The following is a 16,359-nucleotide window of genomic DNA, read 5'->3' as shown; positions in this document are numbered from 1 at the left end:
GGGCTACATCTTCGGGTCTACTCAATTGCAAGACCCCTCTGATAATAAAATAATAGTGAAGAATACATAAGGTCACATCATTTACAATCCTTCCATCAAGACGTACATAAACCAATAATACATACAACCACATCTGTCAAATAAATACATGAATGATCCCTAAATAGGAAAGGATCCAACTGAACATGATAAGAAGCAAATACAAGATCAACTAGAGCATCTGCAAAACTAAATCTTCGCAACCCATCATAAGCAACCCATGGTATAACATGAATATTAGGTTCTCACAAGCGCATAAACAACAGGATGACTCCACAACAGTGCTCATCACATAACCTAGTATGGTTACCATGGCAGGTCTTCATAGGTTCCGGCGCCATCCACTGGGTTACCTAGCAACCTAATCCGAACCTCCGACCTATCCAAGCCTCATGTGGACCCAACACTTCCTTTCGTGAAGACAAGGTTGATGTTTTGCCATTTCAAGCATTCTCACTACATGTTGAGCTTGTACTAGCACTCGTCCCATACATGAGGCACAATTAACGTACTGAGTGATTCATTAACTAACTCTCTAATATTTTATTAGGTTATCACTTATTTAGATACACTTTCGATGGGTTACCCAATAACCACATTGGGTGTGGCCCCCAATCAAAAGCCACTTTCCCAAATGATACTAGACCATAAACCAATGAATTCCTAAAACTCAAGTATACACCAGGACAAACTTATGAAGTTCAATATGGTGGGAATACCCACTTGGTCAAACAAGACTTCATACGAGGTGTATTGACTGATGATTCTCTAACTAGATACCTGACCAGCTATGGTTAACCACGAATCAACATTCGATACCCGAATAAAGGACATGATCGATGTAGCGTCATAAATTGTACGCACTTGCTAGGGTGGTACAATTTCACACCTAGTTTAGCACCCGCCTTGGCGCATTTTGCATTTTGCATTGCATTTCCCCTTTAGCACTTAATTAATTAAATTAATTAGGTCTAAGGTTCTATTTTATCATCTCCCATATCATAAAGTTGGGCCCTTTTCATTAAAGTGTGCCCCTTTCATTTTATTCCTCTAATACATCATTTAATCAAAAACCCTAATTAGGTCCTATTTTGAACTTGGGGGCTTGATTTCGGGGGTCAAAACATCTCAAAATCACCTGTAACTTCGGGATTCGCTCTAAAATCATCATATCCGATGGCCCTAAAAATTTGGTGAAAAGTTGTCAGGACCATGGCGCCCGGTGTGCACACGGTCCCGGACATTTTTCCTGAAATTTCAAGAGCTCAATCCAATCATAAAATAAAGCTTTACCCCAAGAAATTGGTGGGAGATTCAATCTCTAGGTCGGCCAAAAGTTGAAATTAAGACCTAGGGTTTCATATATAAGAGCTCTCTTTCTTCATTTGAAAGGATTCGAATTTTGGTTTTGAGGGACCTTCTATGCAGCGAAAGAGCAAATCTTTGAAGACTTCAACAACATGTAACATCCATCCATCAAGCATTCATCAATTTCATTCATCCATTTAGGGCTTTGAAGTCATTAAAGAGCAATAAGGGATCACCGATTGAAGATTGGCTTGTACCCCTCCCTTGGGGTTGGGTATGATTTCATGTTGTTTTCATGTCTTTTCATAAGCCTCATTATATCATTTATATTCATGCTTTAGATCACTTTGCATCTTGATTTAGAGCATTTACATTATCATTTGCAAGCAATTAGGGTTTACTTTCTAGGTTGCTCTAGTTTGCTTACTTGCATTTTAGGATCTTGCACACACACTACTTTTACAATACAACTTGGCTATTCATGGAGGTGGAAATCACCAAAGTGGGGGTTTAACTAAGGCAAAACCCTATATAGCCACCCACCATCCCTTTTCAGATATAAGTGCAGATTTCTGAATTCGAAGGACGCCGCAAGTTGCAGATCCGACGGGAGCAGACTAAGACGGGACAACACACCAAATTGCAGAGCAGAAACCTAGGACAGGGGTGTGGGGCACCCTGGTCCTGATAGGACAGGGGCACTGGGCACCCTGGTCCTTGGGACAGGGGCGCTGGGTGCCCTGGTCCCTCAGAAAACAACAGTTTTCAGCACTTTCCGACAGTTTTCCAGGTTGTAAAACAGCAGTTTCAGGTGCAGAATTAGGTCAGTGGCGCATGCGCCCCCGTCCTGAACATTTCCACTTAGATTTTAACTCCAGGTACACATCTACATTCTCCTTTTATCCTTGTGTTAATAGCTTTTCATCACTTAATCTCAATCTTGCAATCTTGTTACTAGTTCATACTTGCACTCTAGGGCTAGTAGTTGAACTTGCATCATTTTATCCATCATTTGCAACAAAGGAATATAAATCCTAATAGGTAGCCCATGGCTCTCTCTTCCACAAAAAGAAGTAGCCAATTGTGTGATACCTCTAGGCTCTTTCGTATTCCACAAGTGTGTGATTGAAAGTGAGATTAGGGCATGTTTGCTTAGTGTCACTTTTTCCCCCACACAACCGATTACCACACCATCACAAGAAAATAGTCAAAACTTGAGATCAAGGACATAAGCAGGTACCCAAATCAATCATATGACAATGTCCAACAAAATAAAATCAAAGACTTGTCATTTCTTAAGCAAATCTGAATGCAAAAAATTAATGCATAGGCATAGATTGGAAAAGACAATCTTCTTTCCTATTGTTGACACACAACAATCGAGCCAGTTTTCTAAAGGATCTAAGTTTGATTTCAGTTTGTCTACCTTGTCTAGGTATAGGTCGTTCATAGTTTACTAACTCACTAAAGTTCATTTGCATCATAACATTAATATAAATACTTCCTCGTGAGTTTTCAACCAAAATCACATTAATACAAATATTCTATACACAGAACACCCAATGATATAAAATCAAATATTCAGATTAATCAACTAAAATATGATATTTATCGTTCAAAATAAAACATCATTCTTATTCTTTTTTGAAATAAATAAACCACTCTCATATCTACAAAACAAGCATATACTTTCCAAAACTGAAAAATATACATTACAAAGGAAAATTAAAATCGATAGTCATTTCCTAACTAAACCGATACTTCCTTGCATACATAGAGAAAAGTACAAATTAAATATTAATTTATATATATATATTAATCCGTGATTAATAAAATATATACAATTAATAATTAATAATAAAATTTACAAATTAAGTATTAATTGATATATATATATATATATATATATTAATCACAGTTAATAAAATATATATTAAATAATAATTAATAAATTAAAAAAACTATTTTAAAACTTTTAATAAAATAAAATTTATTAACCATAAAAAAAAGAGACTTTATAAAAAAATTTAAAGCCCCCCCTAGGGAAACCCATGTGGTTCCCTTTCCCTTTGGGCAGGGGTTGTGGGGACCATCACATGGTCTCCCCACAGCCACGACTATGTGGAGACCATGCCATGCTCTCCACGCCATGGCTCTCCCATGGCTTGGGGAAGCCACGACTCTCCCTGTCATGGGTTGAGGTCGTGTTTCCCCCCCCTCAAAGCCCTAATAAAAACAACTCGTTGTTTATTATTTTATTTTATTTTAAATATATAAAAATTAATAAAAATAATACCCCAGATTCTGGGTATGCTCAAACCCAGAGAAAATTATATATATATATATATATATATATATATATATATTAATAGCTTCTTAAAAAAATAAACAAACCCCTCCAATTTTAAAACGGTCCCAAACTGAGACTTAAAACATTTTTTTCCAACAACCCCACGTTTGTTTGTTTTTTAAAAATGAGAAAATTTGTTGAATAACCTCCCAGCATAGGCAGATTTTCTCAACCAGAAACCCATATTTCGGCATAAGGATTCATAAAGGAATTTCAAATTTCTTCCCAACTCCCATACACAAACAGAATTTTAAATATAAACACATCATTTCTTTCCCAAAATGAAGAAATGGATTTGCATCCATGAAACAAAGGATTCAATGCTAAATTAATTGCTCAATTCATATCCAAAATGAAGGAGTTTTCTTAAAGAAAATGGCAGCCACACACACACAGGAAGCTCCTTTAAATTCAAGCAAATCTCAACAAAACAAAGGGTTAACCAAAATGCCAACCTTGAATGCTATCCTAGAGGTGTTGAAGGTGAGCTCCACCTGCAAAATACCTAAAATCCTTCCACAAAATACCCCAAATTTTTCCATCCAAAAAAAATTCCCAAATTCCATGAAGAAAATAGGTTAAAAACCATTTTTTGACCAAGACTCATTTTAGGGTAAAATTATTTTTACCAATTAAAAATTCATATCTAAATAAAAAATCAAAATGCTTCTCTCCCTCATTTAATTTTAATTTTCTCAATAAAACTAACATATATATATATATATATATATATATATATATATATAACATTACCTTGAATTCGGATGTCACTGACAAAGTTGTGGAAGCGATTGATCAGGATTTTGTCAATTTGAATTCCTCTTTGGTTATTCCCCCAACTTGTAATCTTTTTGACATTCTCTCATCAGACAAAGTCCAGGAGGATGATATTGTCTTGTGTGTGATTGGGAATGTGGGGTTTGATCCTACAATTAATAAACCTCTAGTTCAGTTCCCTTTATCCCCTTCCTCTCCATCTCCTTCTCCTGCTAAGATAGGTAGGAAGTTGAAGGCGTTCTCTACATAGTTAGAGATTGATGTTGGTATTCAGTCTACGCTTTTGAGTCTAAACTCAGGATCAACTAAGAGGAAAACAAATTTTAGTCCTCTATTTACTCGGTCTATTGCCTCCGATCATAATTTGAAGGCTTCATTTGAGGTTGAGTTGGAGGGTTCTGATTTTGCAATTGAGAAGAGGGGAGAAATTGTCTCCCCTCGAGAGAAATGAGAACCGTGTCTTGGAATGTTAGGGGCTTAAATGCCCCTAACAAAAGATGCCTCATTAAATCGCAGTTGCATTTAATGAAGTATGATGTGTTACTATTGCAAGAGACCAAGATTTTGATTAAGGTAAAAATAGGTTTTGAAGGGGCCCCGAAACCCTTTACAAAATATCCTTACGAGATAAAAGCAATTAAGAAACCAAAAGGAACAAATATAAGAAAAACTAGCATAACCCCTAGAAAAAACCAGCTAGACCAGACAAAGCCCAGAAGAGGAACTAATTTATATTTTCAGGGCATTAGCCAAGTTACTGCTAATCCCATATAGATTTTTGATAGTATCCCTAAGATTAGGGATTTCCTTAGTAGAAGTCGTAGCTGCTTTCTTCACACTCACCCTAGTTCTCTTTGCTGCTCCACTAGGCGTAGCTTCCCCGCTCCTAGTCTCGAAAGCATCATCATCAATGTTGAGGTCCACCACTAGTTTGGGAGAGATAGAGCTATCAAGGACCATAGAAATATCCTCTAGTTTCTTTGTGACAACAAACAAGATATTCGGGATCATTCCCAACAGGTTTTTCATTGCCACTTTACCTTCTTCCAGATATTCAATTTGAACTGCCATCTTTTTAGCTTTTTCCTCCATGTCCTGCTTCCATTGCTTCTGGTTCTTGTCATCTTCCTTTCTTTTCTCATCCATCTGCTTCCCATTTTTTTCCAAATTCTTCACAACTTCATAAGTCCATCTATCAAACCCCAATCTAGCCTCAGTAAGGTTTTTGAGGTTATCCAGGAATAAGCCTTCTCCAACATTGTCCTTATCCTTACCCAAATTATCCTTAGTTGTTTCCTTCTCAGGTTCCTTAATCTTCTCCCTCTCATAATCCATTTCTTTTTCCTCATTAACCTTTTCATTCTTCTCCACCATAGGCTGGTTGTTGTCATTGCCTAAACTAGCACTGTGAATTGGACTATCTTGGTCGGACCCATCCTTAGCTTCCTCTTCCTCTGCACCCGTGTCCTCATCTTTCCAACTTTCCTCATCTCCAGACTCATCCATTTCCATTTCACTACCATCTTTTCTAGTTTCCTCTGTGTCATTCTTGTCATCTTTGGTTTCCATCTCAGTGGCACTCTTTCTTTTTTTGCTCTGAATCGACTCTTCCTAGTTGGGTCCGCCTTCCTCTAGCTTTCACTTTCCTTTCCCTGGGGAAGCTGACAACCTCTTGTTTTCCTGAATGGCAAGGATTTTGCAGTGCTCATAAATGAGTAGAATGAGGCCACAATGAAGCACCGGGTTTGAGGAGTTCTTGTTGTGTTTGTTGAGGGACCTCGACAAACACCTGAAGAGATAGTAGGGCAAGGAAACCCTTTTTCCATGCCTAGAGTGATTTAATAGCACAAAGTGGTATGTATGGGCCCTAGTAAAATGACCCTCAACAGTTATGTATTCCATGATTGCATTCAACACCTAGCCCCAAATTTTCTTGATGTTGGAGGCATCATAATAACCCCTTGTGGCTTTACCAATTTTAGCCCTCTCCTTTTCCTTACGCGGGAATAGTTTAACTGCATTATTGGAAACTTTAAGATCTCTAAAAAATTGAGCCCTGAGTGGGACATACCTATAACAGTCGCTATGAGGCCCACGTCTAGTTTGAAGCTCACACCATGGATTTTAAAAGACCTATTACTCCAATTTTCAATAATTTTGGTGACTGCAAGATTAACCCTACCTTTATTGCAATCAACCAGCTTGTCCATAAAATTCGTCAAGGACCCTTTTTCTAGCTTCGTCCATACTTTTGGTATTTCCTTCCATCTGGAAATGTTGTCTAGCTCCTCCCTCCTTAGATCCCCTCCCATATTCAGTTTCAGAATGTCACCTCTGTTCTTCTGCAAGCTCAAAGCTTTCTTCTCGTTGTCTCTAGGAATTTTGAAAACGAAAACCCACAAAGTGTGCGGAGTGTTAATATCTTTGATTTCAATTCTGCCACTTTGCCAAGTAATCATCACCTTTCTATAAATGCATAAAATACTCATTTCAACTATCATGATTATGCGGTCCTTCTTTCCCCATAAACCTATCCTTTCTTAGGAGATCTTTAATACTAAAATTAGTATTATCTTCCCCATGCCAAATAGTTTGAGCTTCGGAGTTAACACCTAGGTTCGCCAAGCCATCCACAACCAATTTTTTTTCTATAAAGGCATGTTCAATTATGATAACTTTAAAACTAGGAATCATTTCTCTTGCTTTCAAAATTATATTTTCAATAGACCACGATGGCTCGGTTTCCCCCTTCAAGCACTTGATAATATTTAGTGAGTCTCCCTCCATCCATAAATTGTCACGATTTAGGTTCTTAGCTATAATAAGAGTATTCAAAGAAGCTGAAGCTTCAACATAATGACTAGTTTGACTACCCAGAGGGCCAACAATCGCCACTAGGAAACTTCCAGCAGAATTCCTGACTATGCCCCCATAACTAGCTTTACCCAGATTCCCCTTCGATGCCCCATCAAAGTTGGCCTTTATTCATCCCTAAAGAGGAAAGCACCATACCAGACCTTCCCTATCCTTCTCCTTACTATTTTTGGTTGTAGAAAGGTTCCACCTATCATTAAAGTCTTCTTTAGCTGCTAGACCATGATCAGTACCATTGAGACATTCAAATATACTTATGTATATTTTATCCACCACAACTTCAGGATTAGCAATTTTATCCCTAAAAATCCTATTATTGTGCTCCTTCCAGATGTTCCAAATAACATTAGGGAAAGTAAGTTTCCAAAGTTCCACAATCTTAGGGTTGGGGTTAGGACAATACCATTGCTGCCAGGACTCCCCTAGAGAGTTCAGAAAATTCCAACTTAGCTTCCACCTACTAAAAATAATTTTCCAAATTTCCTGGCTGAAAGTACACTGGTGGAGAATATGGCAAGCTGACTCTTCTTCCCTGCAACAAAGAGAACACATGTTAGGAAAAACAATTCCTCGCTTTTGGAGGTTATCCAAAGTCAACACCTTATTTTGGATAAAGATCCAAAAAAAGATATCAACTTTTGGAGTTAACTTCTTATTCCATACTTTAGCCCAAATAGGAATATCTTCCATAACTTTATTGTGGATAGCCATAGCCGATGACACAAAATAGTTCTCATCTGAGTTTTCCCTCCAAATCAAACTATCCTCTTTGTTGTCCCTCAAAATTTTAGAGGAAAGCGAGATCTCAAGAAACTTAAAACCCGGACAATGTTCGCTAAACTCAATCCAATTCCCATTTCTCCAGTAGTCGCTGACCAAACCCCCATGCCTATTTTTGAACCAATCTTTCCAATCATGAAGGATTAGAATTTCCTCCAAATTTTTTTCCATAAGCCACCTATCTTCCCAAAATCTTATACTTCTATATTTCCCCAATTTCCACATTCTGCCAGCAACAGCCCAACTTTTAGTCGATTGAACTACATTCCAAATTGCAGAGCCTTCAATTGTAAAAGATTTATCCAGAAACTCTTCCTCAGAAGGTTGCATATAAAGATATTTCTTTCTCTAGATTAAATTCCACTCTCTTTCCTCCCCTTTCATTCTCTAGATTTTTTTTGCTAATAAGGCATTATTCATAGAGCTAATATTCCTTAAACCCAACCCCCCAGAAGCCTTGGGAGAGCAGATTTTATTCCAAGCTATAAGGGGAATTCTATTCTTGTCTTCCACTCTCGACCAAAGAAACTTTTTTTGTTTTCTTTCAATTGCCTCTGCAAACTTTCTATGGATTTTAAACAGGCTAAGAGCATAAATGGGCAAGTTTTGGAGAGTAGCTTTAAGCAACGTCACCTTGCCTTCTTGACTAAGGATAGCCCCTTTCCAACCTGCCAGTTTAGAGTTGAATCTGTCAACCAACTTAATCCAGAAGTTATCCGCAGGCTTGATACATAGGGGAAGCCCTAGGTAAGTAGAGGGAAATTCAGAAATTTTACATCCAATAATTCTTTCAATCCTTGATTGTCTTTGAACAGGGGTATTGATGAAGAACAATGAGCTCTTGTCCCAATTAATTTTTTGTCCAGAAGCAGATTCATAGGTATCCATAACCTTCTTCATATTTTTTGCTTCCCTAATAGTAGCTTCCCCCATGGTGATCGAATCATCAACAAACTATTCATGAGTACAAGTAATATTGGACAAAGAAGGTTTCAAACCTTTGAGATTACCTTCTTCCACATTTTTAAAAACAAATTTGCCCAAACCTTCAGCTAAAATAATAAACAAGATAGGGGATATGGGATCCCCCTGTCTTAGACCTCTAGTGCTTTTGAAGAAACTGGAAGGAGATCCATTGACAATAACAACAGATGAGGAAGTTTCCATTAATTGAGAGCAGAGTTGAATACCTTTTTCTCCAAATCCAAAGGCTTTCATTATCCTAAAAAGAAACTGCCAATTCACTCTATCATAGGCTTTAGACATGTCTTACTTAAGAAAAAAACCCTGGTTTTTAGCAACCATTAGAGAATGAATATTTTCATGAACTAAAAAAATGGAATCTAGAATCTATCTACCAGGGACAAAACCATTTTGCTGAGTAGAAATAATTCTAGGAAGAAAATCCGGCAATCTTGAAGTGGGCACCTTAGACAAAATCTTGTAAACAGAATTACAAAGACTAATAGGTCTAAACTTATTGAGAGAGTCAGCTCCATAAATCTTCGGAATTAGGACAATAAAGTTCGCATTCAATTCTTTTAAAAGCCTTCTAGAACCAAAGAATTATTTAACTCCTTTGCAGATATCAGTCTCCAAAATATTCCAAAAGGATTGGAAAAAGAGCATAGGAAAACCATCCGGACCAGGGGACTTATCTCCTTGAAAAGAAAACACCGCCTTTTTGATTTCCTGACTAGAAGGTATTCGAGAGAGATATTTGTTGTCTTCCTTACTCAAGGTAGAAGGAATAGCCTACAAAAGGAGGTTTTGATTACTGACATCAAGGTCATCCACTTCTCCCAATAGGTTGCTAAAATAATCCAAAACTTCCTTTCTTATTTCCTTATCATCTGTTAAAATCCCCCTATTACAAGATAACCTAGAAATCATGTTTGTCGTCCTGTGCTTTAGAGCAGTTAAGTGAAAAAATTGGGTATTTTTATCACCTTCCTTCAAATACAAGGCTCTTGATCTTTGTCTCCAGAAAGTCTCTTCATTAGAAATAATAGTGTGGTATTAGACAACAAGCCATTTTCCACAGATCTCAATTCTTTAGAAAGCCCGTCCTCTTGGATTTTATCTTGAACTTCCTTTATTTTAGTTTTAATTTGGGCTTTACTTTTGACAATATCCCCAAAAGTCTCTTTGTTCCAAATTTTGATTTTAGCCTTTATAATATTGAGCTTTTTGGCTATTCTAAAAAGAGTTGTTCCCTCAACCTCAGAACTCCACCAATCAGCCACACAAACTTCCAAAGACGGATGGGATAACCACTCTTTTTCAAATCTAAAAGGGAAATTTCTCTTAGCAGAAAAAGAATTGGAAGTAAAAGAAATAGGGTAATGATCAGAACCAATCTTAATAATAGATGCCAAAGAACAACTAAGAGACTAAGTTAAGTTGTCAAGGTGCTGATTTTTTGTTTTCTAAATGGAAGTTGTCGAAGTTTTGTGTCTCCCCTTTTGCGGGGGCATCTGGGGGTTTCACTTTTCTTTGGAATGATGTGTCTACTGAGTTAAAATTGGTTGTTTCTTCTCCCTTTTGGATGTTGGCCTTGGTAAAGATTCGTGTTTCGAATGTTAAATTTTGGTGGTCTTTATGTGTTACCTTTTCTCCCCTTCAAGGTCAGTTTGTGGTTTTTGGAGGGGATTTTAATGCCATTTCCTCTGATGATGAGAAATTCGGGGGTATTTTGCCCAAAAAGCATATCTTGGAGGATTTTTCTGCTTTTATTCAGAATAAAGACTTGTTGGATTGTAAAACCTTGAATGGTCCGTTTACTTGGACAAATAGGAGAAAAGATTTCTCGCAAATTGTTGAAAGACTTGATCATTTTTTGGTTTCTGCCAATTGAATTTCCTCTGATGTGGATGTTGTTGCTTCGGTTTTGCCTTATACTGGTTCTGATCACTTTTCAATTATGTTGTCTATTTTGGATGATAGAGCTCCTGGTTGTTCTTCTTTTAAATTCAAGCCAATGTTGTTTCGAGACCCATCCTTTTTCATTCTTTTACAATCTTGGTGGTCCCGACTCCCTTTGTTTATGGAACTAGAATGTTTCGGTTTGTAAAGAAACTTACCTTTCTGAAACAAGAGATTAAGAAATGGAATTTGTTGCATTTTAAAAATATTTTTTTTGAAAAAATTAAGATTCGGGAAGAACTTGAAGTTCTTAATGCTATGGTTATGAACTGTGGGATGGATTCTGCTACTTTTCAAAGACATAAAATGTTAAATTCTTAGCTTGAGGAGATTCTCTCTAGGGAAGAAATCTATTAGCGTCAGAAATCTAGGGATCTGTGGTTGAGTGATGGTGACAGGAATAGTAAATTCTTCCATTCTTCAACTAAATTAAAAGGGCAATGCAATATGATCTCCTATATTCAAAATCTTGATGGAGTTGTTATTACAGAGGAGAAAGAGATTGTCGCTGAGGTTGTCCAGTTTTTTAAGTCCTTGTTATCTGAGGAGGCATCTGTCTTTAATGATAGTTTTGTTTTTGCTATTCCTAGACTAATTTCTAATGAGGATGATGTAATGTTAATGGCTCCTTTCTCTATTCAAGAAGTAAAGGAGGTTATTTTTTCAATGCCATCTGATAAGGCTCCTGGTATTGATGGTTTTATTGCTCTCTTTCTTAAAAAATATTGGCCTTTTCTTGGGGAAGACCCTCACCTTGTTCTAGAAGAGGCTAGATGTAATAGGTCGATTTTGAAGGAGCTTAACACAACTCTTATTGCTATCATTCCTAGATTAGAGAATCCTAAATCTTTTGTGGATTTTCATCCAATTTCCTTATGTAATACCTTATATAAAATTATCACTAAAGCTATTTTTGTACAGCTTGCTAATCTCATCCCAAAGATTGTTTCGGGGGAGCAGAGGGGTTTTGTCCTTGGTAGGGAAATGACGGAAGGGGATATTGTGGCCCATGAGATTTTGCATTCTATCTCTCAACTTTCTATTCTGGATATGATACTAAAATTGGATATGATGAAGGCTTATGATAGGGTAAGTTGGCAAGCGCTCTCATGCGTGCTTAAGAATTTTGGGTTTGGGGTAAAATGAGTTAAATGAATACAGGCATGTATTAGCACTGCTAGGTTCTTAGTGATTTTGAATGGTTCCCCATGTAGTTTTTTTTCTTGATCTAGAGGTCTCGGAAAAGGGGACCCGTTGTCCCCTTTCTTGTTTATTATTTTGGTTGAAGCTCTTAGTAGAGCTATCTTGGGAGCTAGGGATAGTGGCCTATGGAAGGGGATTTCTATTCCACATATGGCTGCTAGTCATTCTCATTGTTTATTTGCTGATGACACATTATTGTTTGGTAAAGCTTCTATGGGGGAAGCAAAGGTCATTAATAGGATCATTTTGGATTATTCTTCATTTTCTAGTTAGAAGGTTAATCGTGCTAAATCTAAGATTTTCTTTCTTAATGTTTCCCCTTTGGTGCAGTCCAAGTTGACTCATTTTTGGGCTTTCTCTGTTGGTCAGTTCCCATGTAAGTATTTGGGAATCCCATTTTTTACTAGCTCAAAGAAGCATAATTTTTGGGAACAGATTTCAGGGGCTATTTCTTCAAGGATACTTTCCTAGTCTCATAAATGGCTCTCCTTTTCTAGGAAAATTGTGCTTATTAAGGCTATTCTAAATGCAGTTCCAATCTATCTATTATCCATTTTGAAGGCTCCTAAGAAATCTATGGTTGCTCTGCAATCAGTATTAAGGTCTTTTTTATGGATTGATAATGTTAATAATAAGTCTAGGATCCCTTTGTTAGCATGGGATAGGGTTTGTTCTCTAAAAGATAAGGGTGGTGCAGGGGTTAGGGATCTTGGTAAATAGAACTTGGCTCTTGGTGCTAAGTTGATTTGGAAGTTGTATAAGTAGCCCTCTTCCAAGTGGGCATCTATATTGTGTGCAAAATATTTGAGAAACTATTCTAGGGAGGCCATTTTTACTACCTCTTCGCTCCCTAAAGGGTCTGTAATCTGGATTTTCATGGTTGAGTGTAGATCTGTTATTTTTCCTGGGTTGTCCTGGCTTATTCATAATGGTCATAAGGATAGATTTTGGGAGGAAGTCTGGAATGGTTTCCCAACACTTTCTAGCTTGAGAGATTGGTCGCCTCTTATGACTCTTCTCAAATCTTCTTGGGTATATTTGTGGCTGATTATTTTTTTGTGGATTCCTCGGGTCCTATGGCTAGATGGAAATATGTTGACTTTCTTTTGGTGGACCAAGATCTTAAATCTGCTTTTGTTGATTAATTAAAGAAATGCCCATTGCTTTTTTCTGAGGTTGAAGATGAGCTTATTTGGGTCTATTCAAAGTCTTGGGAATATTTGGTTAAGGAGGGGTATAATTATTTGTCTGCAGGTTGTAGGCGGGAGGACTTGCCCTATAAGTTATTCTGGCATGTTGTCTGTCTTCCAAAAGTAGAAGTTTTTGCTCGGTTAGTTGTTCAGGATAGAATTCTAACTGGTATAAGATTGGATAGGCTTGGTGTTACTGTTGTTTTTCCTTGTGTTATGTGTGGAGGGTCTCTTGAATCAGTTGGTCATCTTTTTCTTCATTGCCCCTTTATTTCTCAATGTTGGTACTGGTTGTCTAAGAAGTTAAACTGGTGTACTACTTTATGTGGTGACCTTAGGTCCCAATTCATGAGTTGGTATCTATTATATTCATCTTCATTTTATGTTGTCTTTGGATAATTTCTCCTTTTGTTCCTGATTTGGAAGATTTGGCTTGAGAGGAATAACATTATTTTTAGGAAACACTCTTCCACTTTGCTAGATGTGCTCTTCTGTATTGAAAAATACATCTCTAAGACTGCCTTGGCCTTCATTTACAAGGGCATTAGTCTGCAACATACTTTTATATCATGGGATAATTGGATTACCAGGCATTGGCCAGCTTTGCAGACTCTCCCTATGATTGGGGCCATTTATAAAACAAGGTCTTCTTTAATCAATAGGAAAGAGGTAGCCTGGTTGCCTCCCCCTTGTTCCAAGTATAAATTGATTTTTGATGGAGCATCTCGTGGTAATCCTGGGAAGTTTTCCATTGGTGTTGTGGTTTCTAATAATAGGGCTCGTATTATTAAAGCACAATGTCAATGTATTCCTAGTGGGACCAATAATGTGGCTGAGTTACATGCTCTATCAGTTGGGCTTGATTTGCTCCTTTCTTTACACTTTTTGGATGTCATTATATAAGGTGACTCTCTAGCTATTTTTTATATGATCACAAATCGTTCCTCAAATTCTTGGCATCTTAAATATTGGTTGGATAAGATACTTGCATAGCTCAAATTTTTTAATTCCTTCTCTATAGCTCATTGCTACAGGGAAGCCAACAGGGTGGCGGATTTCTTGGCAAATAAAGCCCTAGATGAAGATATTCAATCTTTGGTTGATGTTGATGTCAGTTGTTTACCCCCTCATCCGGTATAATTATTTGGATACAACCTGTTGGCTTAGCTTCGACCTTGTATCTTGTTTGTGATTATAACCAGGTATGCAGTTTAGTGTGGTGGTGTTTGAGGCCTCCTTGGTCTTTCATATCTCCCCATTAAGTCTACATGTTTGCTTGTAATTCCAGCCATGGTACTGGTCGTGGCCTATTTTAGGGGTTGTGGTTTTTTGGTTCGGGGGGAATCTTGTAATCATGCTTCATTTAGTACTTTGTGCCTGTTGTTTTTGTTTTTGGTTGTCCGTAATATGATTTCATATGTACAGCTCGCATGTGGGTTTAATCATGTTTACTTTGAGCTTCATACTATCTGATTGAAGTTAATGAGTACATTAATATCCGCATTTGCAGTGGCGGCTCGCTCATAGGCATATTTATGATTGATTTATTATATTCTTTGCGGTGGTAGTTTGGGTATATTTTCTCCCTTCACAATGGGGATTTTCTTCGTGTGATAATCTTGATTTATCATAAGTTTTGTTTGTGTGAGAAATGGTCGTTCTTTTTTTGAGGAAGTTTTCATTATTCTTTATGAGGTGGCGGTCTGCGGTTGTTTGTTGGCATGATTTGTCATGGGCTAGCTTCTGCTGATCCTTATTCTGATATCTTTCTCATCCTTTGGTGGATGTGCATACTCTTTTATAATGGCACTTGGTTTCTTTATAAGCCTACTCTTTTTTGCATCAAATTATTTCTTTTTTGATGGAGGTTGTTGGTTATAGAGTCTTGATGCCTGTTAAGCAGCATGACTTCCAAGACTCTCATGGTTTTGATAATGAAAAGATTGGTCATCTGTTTAAGATTTTTTCTCTGGATTTCTCTCTAGCTTTTTGCAAAGTATTGGGCAGACGATGGCTGGTAGAAAATGCAGATAGTTTTCTTGCTAAGGTTGCATCTCATTTTATTACTATCTGTATGGACATGCTCTTGGATTCTTCTATGGTTAGGGCACTTTTGGATGCATACATTCATCCCTATATTTATTCTACTACTGATATGGACAATGCTTTATCTCTATCATTTTGAGTTTGGCATTTTTCCTTATGGTGGTTTCCTATCTCATTCTCAATTACTATCTTTTGGCTAGCATGATGAACTTCTTTCAGTTATAAGAGGAGGCTTGATTTCTAATCTTTATGATGATACTATGTTTGCTATGGTAGTTTTTTTAGATCATGTTTCACCAGATATCTTGGAAACGGTTGTTAATGTGTTTTCAGGTATTCACTTTCTCCTGGATTCATTGAATGTGGTTATGTCTTCTCCACTTCAGTTTTGCCTCTTCAGATTGTGGCTCCTACAGTACAGAATGATGCTATTATCCACCCTTCCTCTCCTCCATTGGAAAGCACCAGCTCTTGGTTTCTGCATTCTTGATGTTATATTCTCTCACTCAGAGAGATTTTGTACTCATACACTCTGGGGGGATGGGTTTTTTGTCGACCAATATGGCTTTTGGGGAATCCTTCTTGGGTTGGCTGGTTACTTCTCTTCGATCCTTGTTCTTATCTGGCTATATTATGTATGAGCAAGACTAGAGATTTTCTTTGCCTAGTTCTTTCCTACCGGTGCTCTTTGAACCAGGTTGTAAAAATAAAAAATATTAATAAAATTTAGTGGTTCTCCACTTTTATAAAAAAAAAAAAAAACATTTATATTTCAAAATGTTAATGAGGGCAAAATATTTTCAATTTTCCAATTCTATTTAGCCTTTCTCCCAAAATGCATTCAAATGTTTTAATTTACAATTTTGA

At 37.1% G+C, this 16,359-nt stretch overlaps 1 protein-coding gene across 1 annotated transcript; it reads left to right on the top strand.

The window, feature by feature from the left end:
- The first annotated feature begins 11,500 nt into the window (after positions 1-11,500).
- On the top strand, positions 11,501-12,199 carry LOC131034979 (uncharacterized). The gene has a single exon (XM_057966602.1). The coding sequence runs from the start codon at positions 11,501-11,503 to the stop codon at positions 12,197-12,199; it is 699 nt and encodes a 232-aa protein (XP_057822585.1).
- Positions 12,200-16,359: the final 4,160 nt, after the last annotated feature.

Source organism: Cryptomeria japonica, chromosome 4 (genome assembly GCF_030272615.1).
Source record: "Cryptomeria japonica chromosome 4, Sugi_1.0, whole genome shotgun sequence".
Classification (NCBI taxonomy): Eukaryota; Viridiplantae; Streptophyta; class Pinopsida; order Cupressales; family Cupressaceae; genus Cryptomeria; species Cryptomeria japonica.
This window is presented reverse-complemented; position numbering and strand designations above follow the sequence as displayed.

Excerpts from the sequence above, each read along its gene's own strand:
- LOC131034979 (XM_057966602.1), top strand. The coding sequence starts at position 11,501 with ATGATCTCCTATATTCAAAATCTTGATGGAGTTGTTATTACAGAGGAG.